General features: G+C 38.0%; 1 protein-coding gene across 6 annotated transcripts in view; it reads right to left on the bottom strand.

Moving 5' to 3' along the window:
- PEAK1 (pseudopodium enriched atypical kinase 1) overlaps positions 1 to 21337 on the bottom strand; it is a 123287-nt gene that overhangs the window by 22858 nt on the left and 79092 nt on the right. For 5 of the 6 annotated variants that reach the window (XR_012624939.1, XM_074838083.1, XM_074838082.1 and 2 more), the window contains 3 exons: positions 14498 to 17776; positions 6229 to 6345; positions 4133 to 4329 (listed from right to left, as the gene is read on the bottom strand). Coding sequence is in view for 5 of the 6 variants with exons in the window: in XM_074838083.1 (XP_074694184.1) it covers positions 4133 to 4329; positions 6229 to 6345; positions 14498 to 17664 (3481 nt within the window). In the remaining variant the exon portion in view is untranslated. The remainder of the gene's footprint in view (positions 1 to 4132; positions 4330 to 6228; positions 6346 to 14497; positions 17777 to 21337) is intronic. The other variant, XM_074838087.1, reaches the window with a different exon arrangement.

The following is a 21337-nucleotide window of genomic DNA, read 5'->3' as shown; positions in this document are numbered from 1 at the left end:
ATTCCCCTTCTCTATCCTTGTCCTAGTACTTTTTTCCCCCCTTGTACTTGGATATTGATCATCCTTTGCAATCTGCATTTTTATTATAATACAGAGCCTGGAAAAGATTTCTCTGTTTAAGTAGCAGATCAATTATACTGAGCTTTAATACCAGTACAAAATACATCACTCCTTAATAAGTAGCAGATCAATTATACTGAGCTTTAATACCAGTACAAAATACATGACTCCTTAATAAAACTCTTACTCTGACTGATAAAAATAATCAAACCATGAAAAAACCCACAAATGCATAAATGTATCTTGCAGCCACTGCAAAAGCAACCAGCATGCTTCACAGCCCCAATTCCAACAAACACAGTACGTGTACAACACTATTCTATAAAATTATTCAGTACAGGTTTACACGAACATGATTGTTAGTCCTGTATTCTACTCAGCTGTTTACACATTTACTGTTAGTTTAATAGATAAAAATCTTACCAGAATGATCATACATATAACAGAAAGGAAAGCTAACATTGGTTAAGTAACACTCATGATGCACCTCCAGTTTCTCACCAGTACTTTGAGACTGTGCACAGAAATATAGTGAGATGGGCTGCAGGTGCTAAATAAATAAAAACTTCAGATGCATCAGGTTGTCTGCCTTGGTGACTTGTCAGGTCTTGCTACCCATCCTCCATTACACCATGTTAAAGATATTACCTGTACTAATTATATAAGATACAAAAATGTATCAGACTGATACTATAATCACTGTTTGTCACTGAACTGTTGGTTTTAGTCAACAATGATATCATTACCTTATTTACAGCCTGGCTAAAGCACACTGCCCTGATCTAACTTACTGAGGCGATACTCCATGGCAGATGCTGTGATCTGGGATTTATTCCAGTGTCAGCAATCACAAAACCTAGAAACTTAGCCTCCTTTTTTCACCTTTTCTTTGGGTGTAAGGAGAAAATAGCTCATACTAAAATAACCAATTCTTTTTTAAATGATAGAAATACAATCCTGAGTATATTGAGACTGTCTTAATTTACTTAGAGCAATACAAATTCAATCAAGTCAATTTTCCCAACAAATTCAGACAACAATAGAAAAATTTAAATATTTGTAAAGGCAAGGATTTTAATAATCTACTCTATTGTCTTCCTTATCATAAACTACAGGGCTTACCTGAATTAAATTCTGTTAGAATAAGGTCACACCTTAAAAAAGAAACATCCAGGCCTTACCTTACACATTTGAACATTTGTTTCTGCATCTAGATTCATCTGGCAGCCACTGAATTTTGCTAAATCTTTTGATAGTTGATACCAAAGGTATCCCTCATCACAGTTCTGCATGAACAACACATGAGCATCCACACCCTGATCAAGTCAGACTCTGCTTCTTTGATAAGCTAAACAGATTCAGTTTCTTGAATTAGTCACTATAACGTGCCTGTCAAAATAGGCATTTTCAAAGCCCTTTAGAACCTGTACAATTTTTTTAAAATGTTCTTCTTAAACTGTGATCATCAGGGCTTGACTGTGGCCATGGCAGTTGCAGGGTGAAAATGAGATACACATAACCTCTCAACTCCTGCTGAAGTTTCCTGCTGTTTATACACCCAGGAACATACTGCACTCTTTTAGCCTATCATCATGGTGGGACCTCAGGATTCCTAAAAACCCCAAGTCTTTTATGTTGTATCTGATTTCCAGAGGGGATCCTCCATCTTGTTTGCCTGCATTTTTTGTTTTTAAATTCCTAGATGTATGATTTCACATGTTAGATCAACTAACAGATACAGCCCCTATTTTATAGATGAGCTATTCTCAAATGTTGCATGTGCAATTTAGACCCTGACAAATACTTACTGGCACACTTGCAGTTTTTGTGGGCAGGACTGTAAACTGATGATGGGACAACTCCTGTGGGAGCAGAAGGCCAAAACCAAATATATTTGAGAACAGTACCTGATTATAAACTACTGCTGACTACAGATGGAAATTTACCAAAGCTTGCCATTATTTCTCTTCATAAAATTTCATGTGACATGTCACAACTGGAGATTAGACATTTATCAAAGTAAGGACATAGTATTATCTGCTTTTCAACAAAAAACCAGAAAGTGTATTAGATTATTTTAAAAAAGTTAACATTGTGCATTATGCTGCAGATTGTGATGTTTACATGATATATTTTACAAAGTACAAACTATAGTATGTAGCTGTAAAATGTAACTGTAGATACAACTGCAGTTGAAGCAGGAGTCAAATGTGATGTAACAATTATATAGTCTCGTGTTTAGCCTTTCATTCACGCACATCAGTAATTGTTAATTCTACAAAATATATGATTTTGGTGCTTAGGTGATTTAAGATGTGAAAACAAGTAGGAATTGTTCTATATCCCAACCTAGTCATCTCTTGATGGCTATCTGAATTAGAAAGTGAGGTAGCTCGAATAAACCAGAAAAAAGTTTGAGCAGCAGCCAGAGAACTCAGTGCCATTTAGGGTAGCATTGCTTTTAACAACAAGCAGCAAGCTTGCCAAACCAGACCAAGTCAAGCCTAAAAGTTAATTTAACTCTTTCATACCTAAAATTTACTTTGGTGACAACAAATCTGAAAATGACCCAAGGATGACGAGAAGATTTTGAATAAAATGCTAAGGGGTTCAGTTTTATACGGTTTTACAAAGGAGCATTCACACACAGGAACAACACTGACAAAAACAATGACTGAGGGAAGTGATTGCACAATCACAGAAGCATTGAGGTTGGAAGGGACCTCCTGAGATGATCAAGTCCAACCTTCCCTGCTCTGGCAGGGTCAGCTGGAGCAGGTTGTCCAGGACCACGTCCAGCAGGTTTTGTGTATCTCCACAGATGGAGACTCCACTTCTCTGGGCAACCTGTTCCAGTGTTCAATGGTATTTCATTATGTTTCCCATGAGTTTACTACTCCCAGTTTGTGAGATGCTGTGGAAAGGACAGAGATCCATAGATCTCAGCAGCGCATCTAACTGTATGATGAAGCAGCTGCCATCAGGTGTAATATCTTACATAAGAAAATTGAGCTAAATTGAGTAAAGGTTTAAACAGAAGATTCACAATATCATTACTTTGGCTATGAAATACAAGTAATCCCTTGACTGCTTGAGCACTCTGGCTGAAAAATAGCTATCTCACCATGAGGAGTAAGTGATATTTCATACATTAAATGATACCGTAGCTTGATCCTTTTATATGTCAGTCTGGTTAGGAACATGGGCTAGCCATGCTATAAATATTTTGATGTAGCTAGATCTACTGCCTGGATTCTATTTGTAATGTAGCTATGTTCTAAATACAGAAAATATGTAGATACAGATACATACATATACCTCAGTGAACTGAAAATAATTCATTAGATCTCTGAATAATTCCACCATAAAAAAAAATTTTAGTTTTCCTCCTTGAAGTTATAATTTCTTGGTAGATGTTAGTTTCACTCTTGGGCAGGATGTTTTTCCTCTTTATGCTTTATAATCAATACCTAATTAATGTTTCATTAGCAGAACATGCTAATAAGTTCACAACTAATTCACCTTTAAGCCAAAAAATGCAACAATATCATTAAATGTCTAAGAAATGTATGCACCTGAGGGTTTAAAATTTAGTCCTTGATCCCTCAAACCTGTGTGGACATGTCAAACCTCTGTATTTGTGAGCCATCTCAATGCAGTCAGTTTACTCTTGTCCAAATGCTTAGTATGTTGGTGTGCTTACAGGATTGGAGCGTTACTTAAAAACATGCATTCAGATATTCTTGAACATAAATAAAGATGGGATTTTCGTTCTTCTAGAAAATCTGGCTGTAGGTATCCTAAATTCGCAGCACTTCAAATCAAAATGCTTTAGAAAATTAGGCTGACAATATTGATACTATATATTGGGAAATGCTTATTTGTCTGGCTCACTTATCTTCCAGAGAAGCCTTGCATCTATGTAACTTTTTAATATGGGTCAGGAATTCAGTGATAGTTGAATAGACTGTGCAGTACCTTCAGGACATTCAGTCGTTCAGGTTCTTCACAGCCTGGAAAGGGATCCAAAATCTTATCTAATTTAAATTTTCTTCTATGAGAATCCACTTACCTAAATTGCTGTATGTAGCACTGCAGGGATTTAAGTCAGGAGAATTTGAAGCTTCTTCCTTTTCTTCCTCCCCTTGTGGGACACGGACAGATGATACTGGGATGACTGAGGCACTGCCACCATTGTCCTGCTTCACAAACACAGCTCTAGGAACACGAGGGGACAAATCCTCCAGTGTCGTATCATCGGGCACTTGACTGAAACAAATAAAACAAAATCACCTGGAGACCAAAGCTGGGTACTAGATCCTACTGGCAAAATACCAGATTAGGCATTAAATACCTTCAGGAAAGGGAATGAACTGGTAAAGAAATAAGCTCCTTTCACCCTCCTTTTTGTAAGAAATCTCTGCAATATTTATTTTCCTTAATGAGAAACAACAACTTTTGACTGAAATAGTAACATGTAGTAGTTCATGCCTTTCATACAAAAGGGATAATAAAATATTTTACAGCTGACTACAGGGAATGTATGTATGCATATATATGCGGGGATGATTCTGCATAAAACATGGGGGACTCATAGGACATAAGGTGCTTTTTGCCAATCAGAACAATTTTGCTTTAATCAACAATACCCAGGCATGGCAAGGGGGCTGTTAAAGTCTTAATAAATGAATAAAACTTTAATGATACATTTTCATATACTAGTAGGGTTGTGGGAACTGACACTTTGGGAAACAGACTAGCAGCTCATCTAAGCCAGTAATCTATTTCCCATATAAAATTCTCCAGGATGAAAATCCACCTGCATTAGGCCAATTGCAGAAGGCCATAAAGACATTCTTCTGTGCTTGGTATTAACTATGAAGTTTTAATCAAACTGTGATGACTTACAGCACAAAACTGTGAAAATCATGGATTCAATCATTTTCCATGGATATATTTATAGCAGTATGATTTAAAAATTATTTTTTATATATATATATATATATAAAAAAATGTTCGGGTTTATTAAAAAAACCCCAAATCCTACTGAAAATGTAGCAGCAATTATCAATAATATGCCACATTAAAACATGTCAGAGCAAAAATATTTTTGTGCCTTTATGCTCTCTCACTCACAGAAACAAATACTCATTATAGGCCAAATCTCAAGAGCCCATGTCCTGTTCACTAGTTCTCATTATTACAGCCTGATCAAATAGAACAGCAGGAATTTTAAGTACTTGTGACTTCCAAAAGGGATAGGAGTAATGCACTTCCTTCAGAAGATGATCACATCATATATTTGTACAGATACTTAATTTTTGTGGTAAAGATTTAAAACCTAATATAACTTCTGATGAACAGAAACAAAAATTATGTATTTTCAAATAGAGCAGCTGAGTTTCTGTAATACAAATCCTTGTAGTGGAGAGATTATATCCTCAAAGAGTTAACATAAATTATAGGCATGTGTCTCTCTATGCCAAAGCCAAAATACTGAAAATCATGATACACAATCTCCTAGCAATCCCAGACTACAAAGATTAAAACATGCCAATACTTTGCATAACACAAGACCCCATATACGGTGCAGCACGCACATGCTGTTTCTACTCAGACTCATGAATTTTAACTGCAGGCCGATACAAACAAAACTCATTAGGACTTGTTAGTAAAAGAGAAAAAATGGCATAAGTTCAAAAAGATGTAATCTTTAATCAGCATAAAATTTTTTGTTCATTTTTAGTACCATGCATAGGAATGGTGTGAAGAACATTCCATGTGTCATAAATATATTAACATTAAAAAGTTAACCTAATTTCAGAGTAAAGCATACATAAAATTAAAGCAGTAACAAGGCTCTCAAGATGATGAGAAATTAAACTAAAGACTTGTAGTTGCTGTAAATCATATACATACCTGCATTCCTCAATAAGAATGTTTTCTTTAAGAAGAAATAGGTTCTAACAGCTTTACAGTCTGTCATTGCCACAAACCAGGAATTATCATATCTCAAAGTAATTTTTTAGTATCGATTGGTGAGGTACAGGACAGACTCATTCTCCAAACCAGACACATGCAAGCTCATACACTAAACCTCAGCTCAGAAGCATTTTGCCAAAGTAAACCAACAGCTAGAAGGGAAGAAAGAAAAAAATACCAACTCACCCACTGTACTCACTCACACAATTCCCCATTAAAGGAAATTCTTTCAGGGCCTTCTTGAGTCTTTTAATCATGTCTTGAAACTCTGGCGAGCCATTGATTCCACAGTGTTCTGATGTGCTACAAGTTGTGCAAGCTGTAAGCAACAGGGCTGAACTCTGCACAGAGTGATACACCTACTGCACCTTAATGTTTACCTTAGGGGGTTGGTCCCAGGGACTTGCCAAAGCGCCCCAGGCAACCAGTCAGTTACAGCCCTGCCTTCTTAACTCTTCCAGTGCCTTCGTGGATGAAAAACAGCTCACTGTCTACTACATCACTGTTTTGGTATGACAACTATGGTCTTAGTCATGTTAATTAGTTAAGGAAAAGCAGGTTCAAATTTCAAGAGGAGTTTTAGGAACTTAGACTGACCTACTGTTAAAAGTAAGCGAATATCTCAAATCTGTACTCCAACCAGTTTTAGAGTCTGAATCTAATACATTTGAAAGCACAGCAATTAGATGTCAGGCCATGAAATCTGTGAGGAAATGCTCCCTGTATCTTAACAGTGAAGACGGAGAGATCAAGCATATGTCCGCAGTGCAGTGACTCAACGAGCAAAATGCCAACCCGACAGAACACAGAAGGAACAAAAGGCGAAAACATCCTCACTCTGTAAGCTACAAGAACCAAATTCCCAGTTGCTTTTGCTTCATGAAATAGTCTAAAGAGTTAAAACAACTAGTTTTTGAGAAAAGTAGAGCAGCTGATAAACAGCTCTGAAATTAGAACCATTAAAGCCTGGTAACTTTGTATCTACTTGTTGATAGCAAGTGATACTTAAAGCTATCTCCTTATTTGGGATATTTATACATATTTTGCCAGGATGGATTCTTTGATGCCTTGCATAAGAGCACAGATTTAGCTTTTACCATAGTGGGCGCAGCCTCCTCTGTCCAAGCCTTATTCTTTCCACTTTTTTATTTCAAAAACAAACTTCATAAGAAATGAACTACCTGAGAACTGCTCCTCGGGCACATGTGGCTGAAACAACTACTCAGTTAATGGAGGGAGCAGCCCTTTGCACACAGAGAACACGTTTGTTTTCCTAAGAAGCTGAGATTATGTGCAGCAAAAAAACTTGCCATAAAAATGACTGTCCTTCAGATAACATCCCACTGAATTCACATACTTGTCATTCATATGTGCACAAACTCAAAATTGTTTAAAAAGTGTTTTTCCTGCAGGGACGAATGCCCCTAACTCCTTCCCTCAGGCTCTTCTTCACAGTTTTTGGAGGATAGCCAAAAGATGATGTGGTCTAACTTGCCTCGGTCTTTTGGGAACAGTAAGAATCCAGAGAGCAGCCTGTGCAGTGTTCATTTTTGTAAGGACAGTGGAATCAGCTATTGTGTGACCTGTATTTTCCTCTATTCAGAGCATGCCTTCTCAGAGTGATTAATAAACAGCAATGAATATGAGGGAGATAAAGTGGAAATGATTGTAAGTCACTTACAAGAAGTGATTCTGAGAGTGCATTCCTGAATTAGGGTCAGATCTAGAGGTCAAGCTGAGGGAGTACAGTTCTGTGTAAGACAGCACATAAATCCAAGTGGTGGAAATCAGTGACAGAAACTCAGAGAGAAGCTGGATGTGGCCTTAGACCCAGCTGAGACTCTGATCTCCCTGAGTGGACATCAGCAAAGCAATAATCAGTGGTAGTCATACAGTTTGAGAAGAGAGTCCAACAAGGAAGATGACTTAGTTTTACACAAAAAAATAAATATCTGTGTAACTTGTAGATATATTTAGTTTCAAAGAGATCCCTTTGAGATCCCCTCAGGCCCTACACTTTTAAGCTAATAAAGCTAATATAAAGCCTAAATTGACTGAATAATCCTTGAGGAAAAATGCAGAGAGGTTAATGGCTTGAGGGCGGTCAAAGGCCACCTTACACAGGAACTTCTACTCAGAACACAGACCACTTTATTTCTGCAAAACACTGAGCAAAGATGATCAATGCCCAGGTTTCAGAGTAGATTATGGGTACAGAAAACCCATTGCAGTGGGGCTCATGCAGTTCAGTTCCTTATTATCACCATTAGCCACAAATAGTCACTTAAAGAGGAAAGTGAAAGAAACTTCTCAAATGACAATCTGAAATAACTAAGCTATAAAGTTTATTACTAATTCTTATTATTTAGAAGTTGGCTTAGTCCTGAAGCATAAAAATTTATATTCCTTTTTCTTTTAAAATCTTGTATAATGTGATGCTTGCATGGATAAAGGGAATACATTTGATAATCCAGTAAAGACATCCTGCTAAGCTCTTTAGTGTCAGCGAAACTTAATGGCAATGAGTTCCACAGATAGACTGTGCATTATAAAAAAGACATTTTTCTTTATCCATCTTAAGTTCTCAGTCTTTCCATTTTACAGACTGTATTAGAGGAGTTAAGGACAATTATACACGATGTACCATTTCTTAAACTAGATTTATAAAGTAATAAATGGTAAAATCCCTTCTACTTTGTTCTTTAACAGCCCTTGGTGTTTACAAATCTTCACATAAAATGTTACCAAACTTCTTGCTTAATGAACATGTATCATTTCCAATTCTGTTAGCATAGAGATGTTCTAGAGAAAAATCTCACAAAAGTTTTTCATTGATGAAACAGGGTAAGACAGATGGTTAATGCTCTTAAAAGCACTGTTGGACATTGTTAAGGTAAGTAAACCTTGCTGATATCTAGAAAAAAGCAAATCAAGATAGATTTGGGGAGAAGGGGAAGTTGATAGTTCCACCTGAACTTTTCAAGGTGAGGATTTCTCCCATTTCAGTAGACTTGCTCAAGCAAGAATTTTCTTTTCAGCTTGAATTCTCCTCACCAATTTACGCAAGCTACGCTTAAAAGGTTTTGGATTCAGGTGAGAACCTCACCTTAAGACTTACACGAGGTCCTTTAAACTGGGAAGGACTTTGTTTTAAACAGAGCCCTCCTGTGATTTAAAAGATTTTGTTCTCTTCTCAAGTAGTTCCTGAAGCAGCTGTGGAATCTGCAGGATTGGATCAATGACAATGAGAAGGTGGAATGTGGCAGTGGTGGTTATTCCTGCCTGTCTCTGGATGTGATCCTGATCTTAATATATGACTACATTTTTGAGGAACAATGATTCCGGTTGTTTTTACTGCGTAACCTGTTAGAGCATTCTTATTCCTCTAGATATACAGAGCACTCCGAGTAATTTCATGGCTCCTGTCCCACGGAATCAAGAAAGCCTACATGTAAGCTCCATTCCCTACACTGTCCAGGTTCTCGAGGTCCACGCCACAGACGATGTGCACTGTGGCACACCCCTAGCCCCAGAGTCACCTCTATTTTTTTCCTTAAATAACAGTTAGTGGCATAACAGAAAATACTAAAAAAACCCGTTGAAGAAATAACCCATTCGGGGCCTTTTAAGTCTTGGTGCTCTAACTCACCTCACTGGAATTGTCTTTCTCCATTGCCTGTATTGTGGAAATTCAATGCCTAACTCAGATTTTTGAGGTCACATTTGGCTTACTGTAACTTAAAGCAAACAGTGTTGAACAGTCATCAGCAACCTCAAGGCAATCAGCACAACAAAAAGCATTTGAGGATCACTTACACTACTGAAGCACTTCCATGGCAGGACAGAACTGTGCAAGTTTTTGGCCAGTTTTCTAAAAATTTCTCATCTGTCACTGACATTTATGTTAATTTAAGGAGCAACAATCTGGCTGGAAGTTACTCAAGGTGAACTATTTGTACTATGAGTGTGGCACTGGGGTAAGATTTAAAGGATAACAAGACATTTCCAAAAGCTTTGATATCTATGTCCTCTGGTAAGTACAGAGCCCATGAAAGTGTCCAGTGAAATGCTGAGGGGCTATTTTAACAAAAAATAGCCTTAAAAGAACACCAGTTGATGATGTAGTGTGTAACTGCAATGGAGAAGCATGGCTTTTAAGAAAAACGTTCAAAACAAAACTTTAAAATATGTGTAAGAATTTCACTCCTTTTGGAAGCAAGATACAACAGGATAGTGATGTTCTGTAGGTGTGAACAATGGAACTCATATCTGTCCACTATGAACTCAAATCCCTTTGACTAACATCATTTTAGGAATTAGATTGGTAATCCCAATTTTAGCTATGAAGCAATGCTATCTTATCTAAAGCAGAATGGAATGAATATCTAGACCTCACTACTTGAAGGAAGTATTTCAGTAAACATACAGTTTTATCTTTAGTTCATCCAAGACTGGCCCAAAGATCCTATAAAGGAAAGTTATGGCTGACTTGTAGCTATGAAAGGAAACTATTCAGTTTAATACATAACTGAAATGGAAATAGCTGTGCACAAATCAGTTGTACCTTGATTTACAAAGGCACTGCCATCTAAAACAGTGCTGAATGAGGTTGTAGTTCAGCTCTGATGTGGTTTATGAAGATAGGAAAGGAAGAATCAGAAGGCCGTGCTGCAGTTTTCTTTCAGGAAACGTCTCAATTTAAAAAGCTGCTACTGGGTATAAGCAGTGATCTTTCAATGAAGAAGAGAAACCTTTATCTTCTGAAACTCCAACAGCCACAGTTTGATCCACTAGATAACAAAGCCTTTGAAGAATATCTTTTTTAAACTTCTGAGTGGACTCCACACTGTGCTGTACCACCTTCATCAATTACAGTGACTTGGGCCAAAAATATCATCATGTTCTCTTTTTAGAGGTCAATTTTAGGTTTTGCCTGAGAACCAACTGCTGCATCATGAACTACAGGTGTTCTAAGAACACCTGATTTTCATTCCAATTAATGATAAAAGCTGATGTGAGTGCTGCTTTTTAGCAAAAAGTTATCTACAAATTTTTGGTAAATTTAATACGTGAGTATTTGCTAGCTCCTTTTGAACCACCATCCTGGCATCAAACAGAAAGAAACAATCACATGGATAAAACAAAAGCAAGTTCTTTTGTATAACAGAGATAGTTTTCAGCTTTGAAAAGAACTGAGTATTTTGCAAGTGCTGTTCAAAGGGAAAAACTGACCTTTCTAGTGATAACTAAATACTTTCAGCCCTGTTTTGTAGTTATGTTATCATCTTTAGCAGCTTTGTAATCCATTGCAAAGTAAGGAAATATTCTAGCTTAATTTAATTTGATTTCCAGACACCACCCTCCCCGCCAAGTAATCTGACATTTTAAAAACTTGTTTATTTTCCAGGTCATCAGTTTGGTTTTTCAGTGAGCTTACTGTCGCTGGCATTTTGAGTTAGGAAAGTTAAGTCTTTGCAAGCTTAACTGAAGTTTTTAAACATCTTTTCCATGCACATATTTTAGCCTGAATTAACACTAATCTCTTACTAATACCTGAAGAGTTAACACAAAACAAATACAGCCTTGTCTGTTATGTCTCCTGCTTGTGCAAAAATGGAAGTTGACAATCCTGATTCTCACCTACTGAGATATTAAAAACAAAAGCTAAAATCCTTAAACAAACAAAAAAAACCCACTTCATTTTTTGGCATTATAAGGTTTCACTTGGTCTCTTTAACAAAAATTAAGTAAAAACCAAAATAACTTAAGGCATCAAATTGCATCAAGGTAACTAAATGTAACTCCTGAAGGATAAAGGATTTCCACTGTCCAGTGTTCCCACAATGTGTTTCTCAGCACCTCAGTGTATTTTCTTTGAAATTTGTAGAAACCATAGAACAATATTGTTAGAAAGAAGAAATTCCAATTCTAACATTTGGAAAATGCCAATTTTCACCAAGGAAAATTGCAAGATATAGTTTTAGCTGATATCATCATGACTTGCAGAAAAATAAAGAGTAAACATACTTTTTGGAATAAGTGAATGAGACAGAACAGAATAACCAATTGCCTTCAACAGTAATGGCAGAAGGTATTCCAGTAACAGTGCAAAAATCAAAAACATTATAATAGCACCATCTCTAGGTAGTCTAAGAACAAGTGCCACCTATGACTGCAGCCATTAATTGCCCTTTTACCACCGAGATAAGCAGCTGCTCCTTCCTGACTGGCTCCCCTGTCAGATCAGCGAATTGATCTGGCTGAAAATTAACTGCAAAGTTGTTTTACACTTGGATCACTTCCCCAGTCTGGTTCACCACAGGCGACCACATGAACTGCTTTGCCAGCACCAGAGTGGGGCACCAAGGAGGTGGGATCAAGTGAATCTGCTGATGATGGCAATGCTGCTAAAAACCCAAATAATGTTGGTACAACCTAATTTTCTCTAGGTTCCCCAAGAGATAACAGAACAAATGGGTTCCTCTAAAAGGGGGTGGAGAGCACAGACTTCTCCAGTTCTTTAACTTGCTCTCTAAAGCTGCCTACTTCTCCCCATTTCATTTAGGGTAAGTCTAGAGAGACTAGACTCGTATCAAGGGTTATTCTAGCCTTGGGTACATTCCCCACTGTCTTCAGCCTTAAACTGCAATATGCACTGTAAATGCAGGGACACCCCCTTTTGTCACTGCCCCCACCCCTGTATTATTGTGGTACTGTACATCTTACAGAGATGCTGAGTGCTTACAGCTCCTACTGACTTTAATACTTTGTGAAAGTGCTTAATGTTTCTGAAACTCACACCCACAATTTGTACTGGGATTTTTTTTTTAAATACTATTTTTTATTTTTCATGTACTTTGTTCTTTTTCGAAATAAAATTCCTGACCCTGAGATTGCAATTCATCCACCTCTCCAGAAACAGATAGTACACTAAGGTTTTGGAGACCATCCTATCTTGTATTTGGGGCAATTAGTTTGAATGGAAATCTACAGAAACCAGCTTTATATCATACTATGACAAACCCTATCACCACCTTACATTACAAAACCCAAAGCTGTCCACATCTGACAAAAGGCAGTCTGAAAAGTAGTCCTGATCTTCATGAAAATGCTGTATCAGTGTTCCCAAGATAAGATATAAAAGTGATTTAATTACATTTGATGCAAATGGTCACTCTTGGTTAGTTTAAGACATAGTTATTTTACTTTAAGACAAACAGGAATCAGTTTATGGTAAACTCAAACCATGCTCACACAGATTTCTGTTAGTTTAAGTCAACTTTAAAACCATTTAACTAAAAATCACTGCAACTTTCTTGTATAGACAATGGAGAAAGAAAAACAAAGAACACTGCCATGATACATTTTTTTGAGGCTCACACATAGCTCAAACATTACAAAATTTTTCATTTCCTACCACTAGATTATTGTTATAATGAACTAAATAATGCAAGTTTGAAGCTATTTTGGAATTGGTTTGTATAACAACATTGGAAGACATATTCTAATACATCCAGCGCTGTGGTCTGTACTCACTGAAATGCATACTATGCCCACGTGACCAACTGCAACGAATGTCTGCAGCCCTCTTAGGTTATGCACTGTCATGAGCTGTAGGAACTCAGTGGTATGTTGAAAACAATGCCTATCTGGAACTAAACATGGTTCTTTGTGTTCAGAGACAACCAAGAAAGCACGTGTAACCTTTAAACCAAGAGACAGACCTAAAATGTTCAACTACCATGAACTACCGGCCAAATACTTTCACAGAAATTGAAACAATGAATCATTTTAGTAAACTCTGATTTTAAAAAAATTAAAAATGAAATCACTGAACAAAATTGTCAGGCAGAAATGGAGTGACCAGCTCTACAGAATCCAATACTGTTAGGGGACAAAGTATATTCATCGCTAAAGATAGATTATTTTATAGATAATCTAATTCTATTTTTACTTTTTTACATGGTTTATTTTGGGAGTGCTGCAGTGATGTTGCAGTGTAGCACCAAGTTAATCAGCATCCTTTGTATTCTTAGGTATGTGAGATAAAGTTAGCATACCACCTTTTATCAGTCACAGATCTTTTAATTTCTATTACACTTTTCGATAGTTTCCTTCTGTTTCTGTGGAGAAATTCTTTAGTCACGTATAGCATAAACTAGAAATTCCAGAAAATGTATCTGATTCAATGTAACTTGTCTATTACGACATATTAGTGAACCTGCAATGCAAACTCCAAATATCAGGTACTGTTTCTAGTAATTTTTTTTTAGTCTTTTCTGATATCCAATATAACACAAAATTTTTAAAAATATGCTTTAAGTTACCTAAAGCAAATATACTTTGAAAAAATTACACTTAATGTAATAAAACTCCTTAATTTCTCCCCTTTTCAGCAGTACGTACAGGATAGTTCACAACTAATTGACTAAAAAAGATAAGCTGATTATAATACCTGGGGATTTTCTTGGGAATCGGAGCTGGTGATGAATGACTCGCTATTTTCTGTTCAGAGCTCTCTGGAGACTTTTCCTGGGTTTCTCCTTTGTCTTTTGCTAGTGCCTCTGCGATGGCAGACTCCACTCCACTCTTGTTCTGAAGATCAGCCTTTGGTTCAGGTTGTGCCGGTTCACATCTATACATGAAAACAATCGACGGCTTCTCACTGGAGTCTGACTTGGCCTCACTGAACCAGTGATGACGTTGAACTGGAGGAGGGGGGAGCATATGTATGACAGTTCCATCAAGACCCACCAATTTTCCTTTCTCTTTTTCTTTCTCTTTGTCTTCCTCATCGTCGGTTTTCCTGCGGCGGAAGAAGCTCTTAAATGATATCCAGCGTTTGGGTTTCGCATCAGCAGCTCGCCGACCTTCTGAATGAAGGATTGACTCAGCCTCTGTCGACCTGGTGGGACTGTTTGGTTTGGTCCAATTGCTGAAATGTCTTTGCAACAAGTTACTTGCATGATAGGGTGACGAAGTGGACCGTGGAGGAGGAAACGGCGGCGCTTGCTCTGTTTTGGGACTTGTGGTATTTGGCGTGGCTCTCACTGGCTTTGGAGAGTGAGTGGTAACTGGCTGTGAAAGTGAGTCTTTCTGCATTTTAACGGCAGTGTTTTCCACCGTCTTGGATGACTCTATTTCAGACTGGGATGTAAACAGAGATTTGGGTCGTACCAGGGTGTTTTTAGTAGCATCTGCATCAGGGGGTAAGGAATACAGTTCCTCTACGCTACAAGACTTGGGCCCAGACTGAGGCGTTTCTGGAGGAGACTGCGGAGGCTGGATAGAAGCCACAATCTGTGAAAGCACCGTGCTTGCGTTCTCTCTACCACTGCTGCTGCCGCCAACAGAAGCCTCTGGTGTTATGTCTATTTTTGCTGCAGGCTCTTGTGTTGTCTTTTGAACTCTCGATGGGGAGCTGTGGTCAGAACTATGACTTCTCTGTGGTGATATCTGACTTTTACTGAGACAGCTATTAAACTCTTGGACCTTTTGAGCCACAGAACCCAGCCTGCATTCAGAGCTATTAGTCACCCCCTTCGCTTGGGAACATTCAGTGGGTTTACTTCCTATGGCTTCAGTCATTTTGCTTTCTGTTTCTATTTCTTCATATGTGTGGCTTATTACACTAGTAGTTTTATCTTTGATGGATAGCTCTCCGCTGGTCCCTAGAAAACTTTTATAGATAGCCAGGTTATCATATGCATTTGGATTGATTACGATAGGAACTTTAATAGCATTTTTGGAACTCTTAGCGTAAGTGGGCTCATCATGAATGATAATAGGAAAAGGTGGCATGCCAGCATTATTGTAGCTGTTGAATTTTATCTCAGATAAATTGGGAGACTTAACTGGGATAGTTTTTGAAGAAATGTTTGTAGCTGTAGGTGAAGTAGGAGCTGACTTGTGGCTTGTCTTCCTGGGAGGAACAGAAGGTCCAGAGCTGTTAGCAATTAACTCCACCTTTGGTATCTTCTGTCTTGGGCTAGTACTAGAAGTCCACACTTCTTGATATCTGATTGCACTGGATTTTTTCAGATTAGCATTTACTCGTACAGGTGATGCTGCAGAGGATGTAACAGGCGTGCCGGGAGTTACTGGTGAGCTCGGGTTAGATGATGTATTTTTGGTTTCTGAGGTTTCAGTCTGGTTCTCCTTACATTCATTGGTCATGGCAGCTGATACATCTACTATGGTATATGGCTTGCAAACTGGTTGTTCCATATTCACCACCCTGTAAGGTTTAGCTTGCTCTTCCACAGGCACCAAATTAATAGTTACAGCTTGACCAGCAACATCTGAAGAACTTTTATTCTCTTGCTTATCGGTCTGCACAGCAATTTTGCCATCCTTCTCTTCTAACCGAAGCGCAAGGACTGCCTTGTGAGTTTCCAGACTTTTCGGAACATTTCTGGGAGTTTTTGACACATCCTTCACTTGTTGATTATCACAAAGACTTTCATATTCTGGTTCAATCAATTTGAGGTCCTGAGGAGTACTAGGAGATAACCCTCCATTACAGAGCTTCTGTGAAGAACTGCTAGTTGTTCCAGAGCGAGACTCTTCTGTCAAAGACGAATCAGGAGATGTAGAATCAGAAGATGCCATGCTCTGCATGCTCTCTTGCCCATAAAGAATCACAGTCTCTTCCCCATAACCATTTAAAATTTCATCGTAACTGTCATCATAATCTACTGCACAGATCCGCTGGAGAGACTTGTTTCTAAGGGGTACAGTATTCCATTTTTTGTCAACACAGAACTGAACAGGAGATAGGGTGTTAGCTCTAAAATTAGCAAAGCGAGGTTGGCCCCTCATACGAATTTCCATTGCTAGCAACTCTTCATCACTTTCATCCCAGCTCTCATGCTCTTCTTGCATGCTGCCAAAAAACGCGTCATCCTCACTCTCATCTCCGCTAGAGAACTCCGGATAACAGAAACGTCCACCTTCATTACTTATTACTTCAGTGCTTCCACTCAGAATAACATGCTTACTGTGTGAATCCTTCATTCCACCCATCATGCAGCTTGGAGGGATCTTTCTTTCTAATGACCTCTTATAACAATTATTTATTCTTCCCAGGAAAGTTTCTCTTGAGTTCATTTCATTTCCAGTTAGCTGAGGTGTGGCATCCAAACCCGCAATCTCCTTCAAAACTTCTGTCAGTCCATTATTATTGTTATTTGGTATCTTACCTACACCATCATTGTTGCCATAAGGCCTATGAACATGGCTATAACCTTCAATTTCATCTTCATTATTATTGTTCAGTGGTTTTTTGTTCAAGACAGCTTTGTTTCGGTTCCAACCTGCAGGCACTGATTTATTCTCACAATGATCCGGTGTGCTGATTTCGCCACATACACCCTGCCCATCTACTACCATCATGGTGGGTTTCACAGCTATAGTGGGTTTCTTTGCCACAGGTGGTCGGAAATTTCCTGTATTTCTCCCACGATGGCTGTTACTTTGGTTTGCATTGGATTTCAGATTTCCGTGTGAGAGGTTTTTTTTTTCCGACACTGGGGGTAACTGATGCAAGCTTTTGGGCTTGAAGCAGTTCTTACATTCACCAGGTTTCCAGACGTGTTCAGTGAAAGTGTTGCAAGCAGACATTTTCCCAGAGCTTTGCGCTTGATGCTGTGCTGTTCAGTGCATGGTAAGAATGTCATCCATATGTTTCCACTCCGTTCACTTAGTATGGCTACTGTTTTGAGCAGTGATCATTCTGAAACACAAAAAAGAATGAGGATAAGAATGGGGAAAAACCGGGTTGATCATTATACTTACATTTTCCATTCTATGAACAACTTGGAATAAGTAGCCTTTTGCTGATGTCTTAGCTCTTTTTACCTAAATTTACAAGCCTGTGTAACTGAAATGCAAAAAAAGTTGCAACTATCATTCTTCTCATACATAAAGAATAAAAACTTTGGCAGCTAAGCCCTGTATTACTGAAAGCAGAGAAAGAGAGAGTAATGGCAATGACTGAGAATTTAGAGTAATTCTCTTGACTAGTTCAGGACCATTGACCTTTAATTTTGCCCAATAAAACAAATGCTAGGAAGAGGATATAAAACCGAAGATTAGCACACATTGCTTTCAACATAACTACTTAAACATGAGATAGGAAAGTAAGAGTATGTTTACTCTCCTAAATGCAATTGAGGTAATTTGCTTCAGCTTTGAATGTGAATGAGCTCAGCTTAAGTGACAAAATATGTTCAAGCGATTCCAAACTCTGCCATTTTAGCATTTTTTTCATCAAAGTATAACTGGACAGGTATTTTGGTTGAAAGGACAGGCTGGACTGTTATCCTGGAAAAGTCAGATAAAAATGCTGGGGAAACCTTTCCAGAAAGTCACTGTTCCTTCTGCTTTAGCTTACAATAGTGGCAATAAACCATTCTTCTTGACTCAAAACAAAGCTATGGATTTTTAGTCCCTGTTTTGTTTCACATGTTGCTTTTCTACCTAACCCCTCCAAAAATAACAATTGAAAAATCTCTTTCAGAGTAAACCTTTTTATTTCCTTAAATGATCAGCCCTAAGTAAAAACCAAACATGAATCTCCTGGGCTTTACAGTCATCATCGGAGTATCCATGATTTGAGAGTTTCATGAATTACTGCCTGAAGATCTTAAGCCTTCTAAGCCAAATCCACAAGTCTGGTCTCTTCATCACTGTTACATAACTCAAATTATTGGAGACATTTTACTGAGGTAAAAAAATCTGTATGTCCACCACAACTTCTGCAACCACAGGCACTGAAAATCAATAATTTTATATTCTTACAGGTTTCAGGTGGAAGTATACTTGCTGATCACAGAGGTACACTGAAATGGTATTAATAAAGCCATTCAGTTAAAGATGCAGCTCTCTAGAGCCCGTGGTTAGTAACTCAGCAGCAGGACTGCTATGCTGGAATTCACCACAGGCACAACTGGTTTTCATCCGTGCAGCAAACAATAGAAACCATTAGTAAAACTGACACTTGTATGAATTTGTCAGTCTCCTCACGTACTGCTCTGTGTTTTGGCAAAGGGCTGTAGTATGCTGGAAAACTCTAATATAACAATCCTGTTCCAACACCAGATGGGGCTGAAGTCTAACTCTATTAGAGTATCTTCAGACACATTCATGGTACCAGGGCTATCATATTTCATACGCTGACTAAATATGTTTCCAGACAAAGCTTTTTGCCAAACAGTCAGTGCCAAAAGCTTTCTCTGTATGACCTAAGAGATAGAATGTCTGCCAGATAGAGATCTGCCCAAACTTTCAGCCTTTGTTTTCTATATACAGAGTAAAATGTCTTTGTGTGTTTTTGATCTCTGCCAAGATTTGTTGTTTAAACACTTTGCAAGCCCGTATATTGTAAGCAGAAAAATTGCATTAAGAAATAATTCTCCTAAAATCAGAGAGAGAGAGAGAGCGCACACACTAGAGTTTTATACTCTGGTTAGCTCCTTTTCATGTATTTAACAAATAAAAGGCGTAAAGTTACACTAATGGGAATCTAAACTAAATGTTTTCTTGGAAAATATATTTCTCCATTACATAAAACCTCTGACCAAATAATTTAAACAAAAGGGTTAGTGCATACGCGTGTGGTTTTTAAGATTTAACTGGGTGATATTATTTCTCTGAAACTGCGTAAACTGCACTTGCTCTAGAATCCTATCACAAACCAGACAGCTTTATGGCCTTCCAGGCTAAGCATTTTCTGCCAAGAACGTTGGGGTACAAATGGGAAAGCACTCCATTGCACACCTTCATATGCCCACAGTTTTATGTTTTACCACAGGCTGCACTCACTCTGATACACTGATACTAGTCAGTTTTCCTCTAACCCAAATGAGCACTACACTCAACATATGAATGCAAACTACCAGAAACATAGCAGAACCACAACACAGCACTCCAGTCAGAGTAAAAACTACAGCATGGTCATAGCTCTGTGCAAACATACACCCCACATCCCAGGAGTACCACCTGCAGCAATTCAGCTTAAAAATAAAATACATGTTGATGTGTCCGTGTAAATGCAGACACACAGCTTGTCCACAGAAGATACCCAAGACATGCATAGATATTTTAGATCTTTTGCTCTTCAACACCTAATAGAAATGGTTTAATCACAACCACACTCTCTAATATGATTTTTGACACAGTCTGTGGAATGGACAAGAGCCACTGACTTCTCCGGTTTATGAACTACATCTGGGTTTCCAGTGGGCTTGGGCTCCTGCAGGATGACAGTCCCTGGAGCATGCTTTGACACTGCCTGCAGCTAGAACAAAGGAAACATGCACCTTCAAACAAGAGGAAATATATCTTAAGATAACAACCAAAAGAATTCCAACATTGTGCTACTTCCATACTTTGAAATCAGAAGCACTCCTATTCTATTACAAATTAAATTCATAGTGACCTTTATACGTCTAAAGAAGTATCTGCATTCTAAAAAAAATTCAGGCAGTTTCCTCACTGCTGTACAACTAATAGTGATTTTTCTGATGTTTTCCTCTCCCTTTAAAGAAAATACATTGACTGTTTCAACTACAGATACCCTATTATGAGTGATAATTATCGTGAGAGTGATTATGAGTGATAACAGAAATGAAATTTTCTTTCAGTATTAAAAAAATGTAAAACATTCCTCACATGTTCAGGCTATTGCTTCCATTGCTGCTAACAGCGGCTGCAACTTGGTAGGGGGCAGCAGAGTCCAGTGAAAGTAATGAAAACGTACACAAATACAACAAGAAAAAAATATTCTGCCATTGTTCATTTCTAGATTTTTACCCTACTCTCCAAAACAAAGGTCAGCAAGAGATCCAGGCAGTCACACATCAGATCTCTTAAGCTGCTAGCAATTACATATCTTTTCTTCCATAACTTCCCTGCTTCCCTGACAGCCCATGTAACTGCTGAGGAATGGGAGGGAATGTCTACTCTGCACAACTCTTGGATCTTCTGAAATGAGTAGTTCAGATGACAGAAGTTACTTGAAAATACTCAATCTCCACAAAAATCAAGGCAATAACAACCTCAGATGTTAACTACAAACCAGCATTAGGCTTCTAAAGAAAGCATTAACAGTAAATACGTGGTATCACCATTGTGCATTTAATCTCAAAGCCTTTTTGTGTAAGTTGGTAAACTTACCTATTCACAATTTATACACGGAAACACTGCAGTGCAGTGACGTTAAGTAACTAAAATTCACCAAGTGAGTCAGTGACAGGAACAAGTACAGACAGACAAGTTCTGCTTCTACTGTGGT

This window comes from Strix aluco, chromosome 12 (genome assembly GCF_031877795.1).
Source record: "Strix aluco isolate bStrAlu1 chromosome 12, bStrAlu1.hap1, whole genome shotgun sequence".
NCBI lineage: Eukaryota > Metazoa > Chordata > Aves > Strigiformes > Strigidae > Strix > Strix aluco.
The sequence above is the reverse complement of the archived record's forward strand: the minus strand, read 5'-3'. Positions and strand labels throughout refer to the sequence as shown.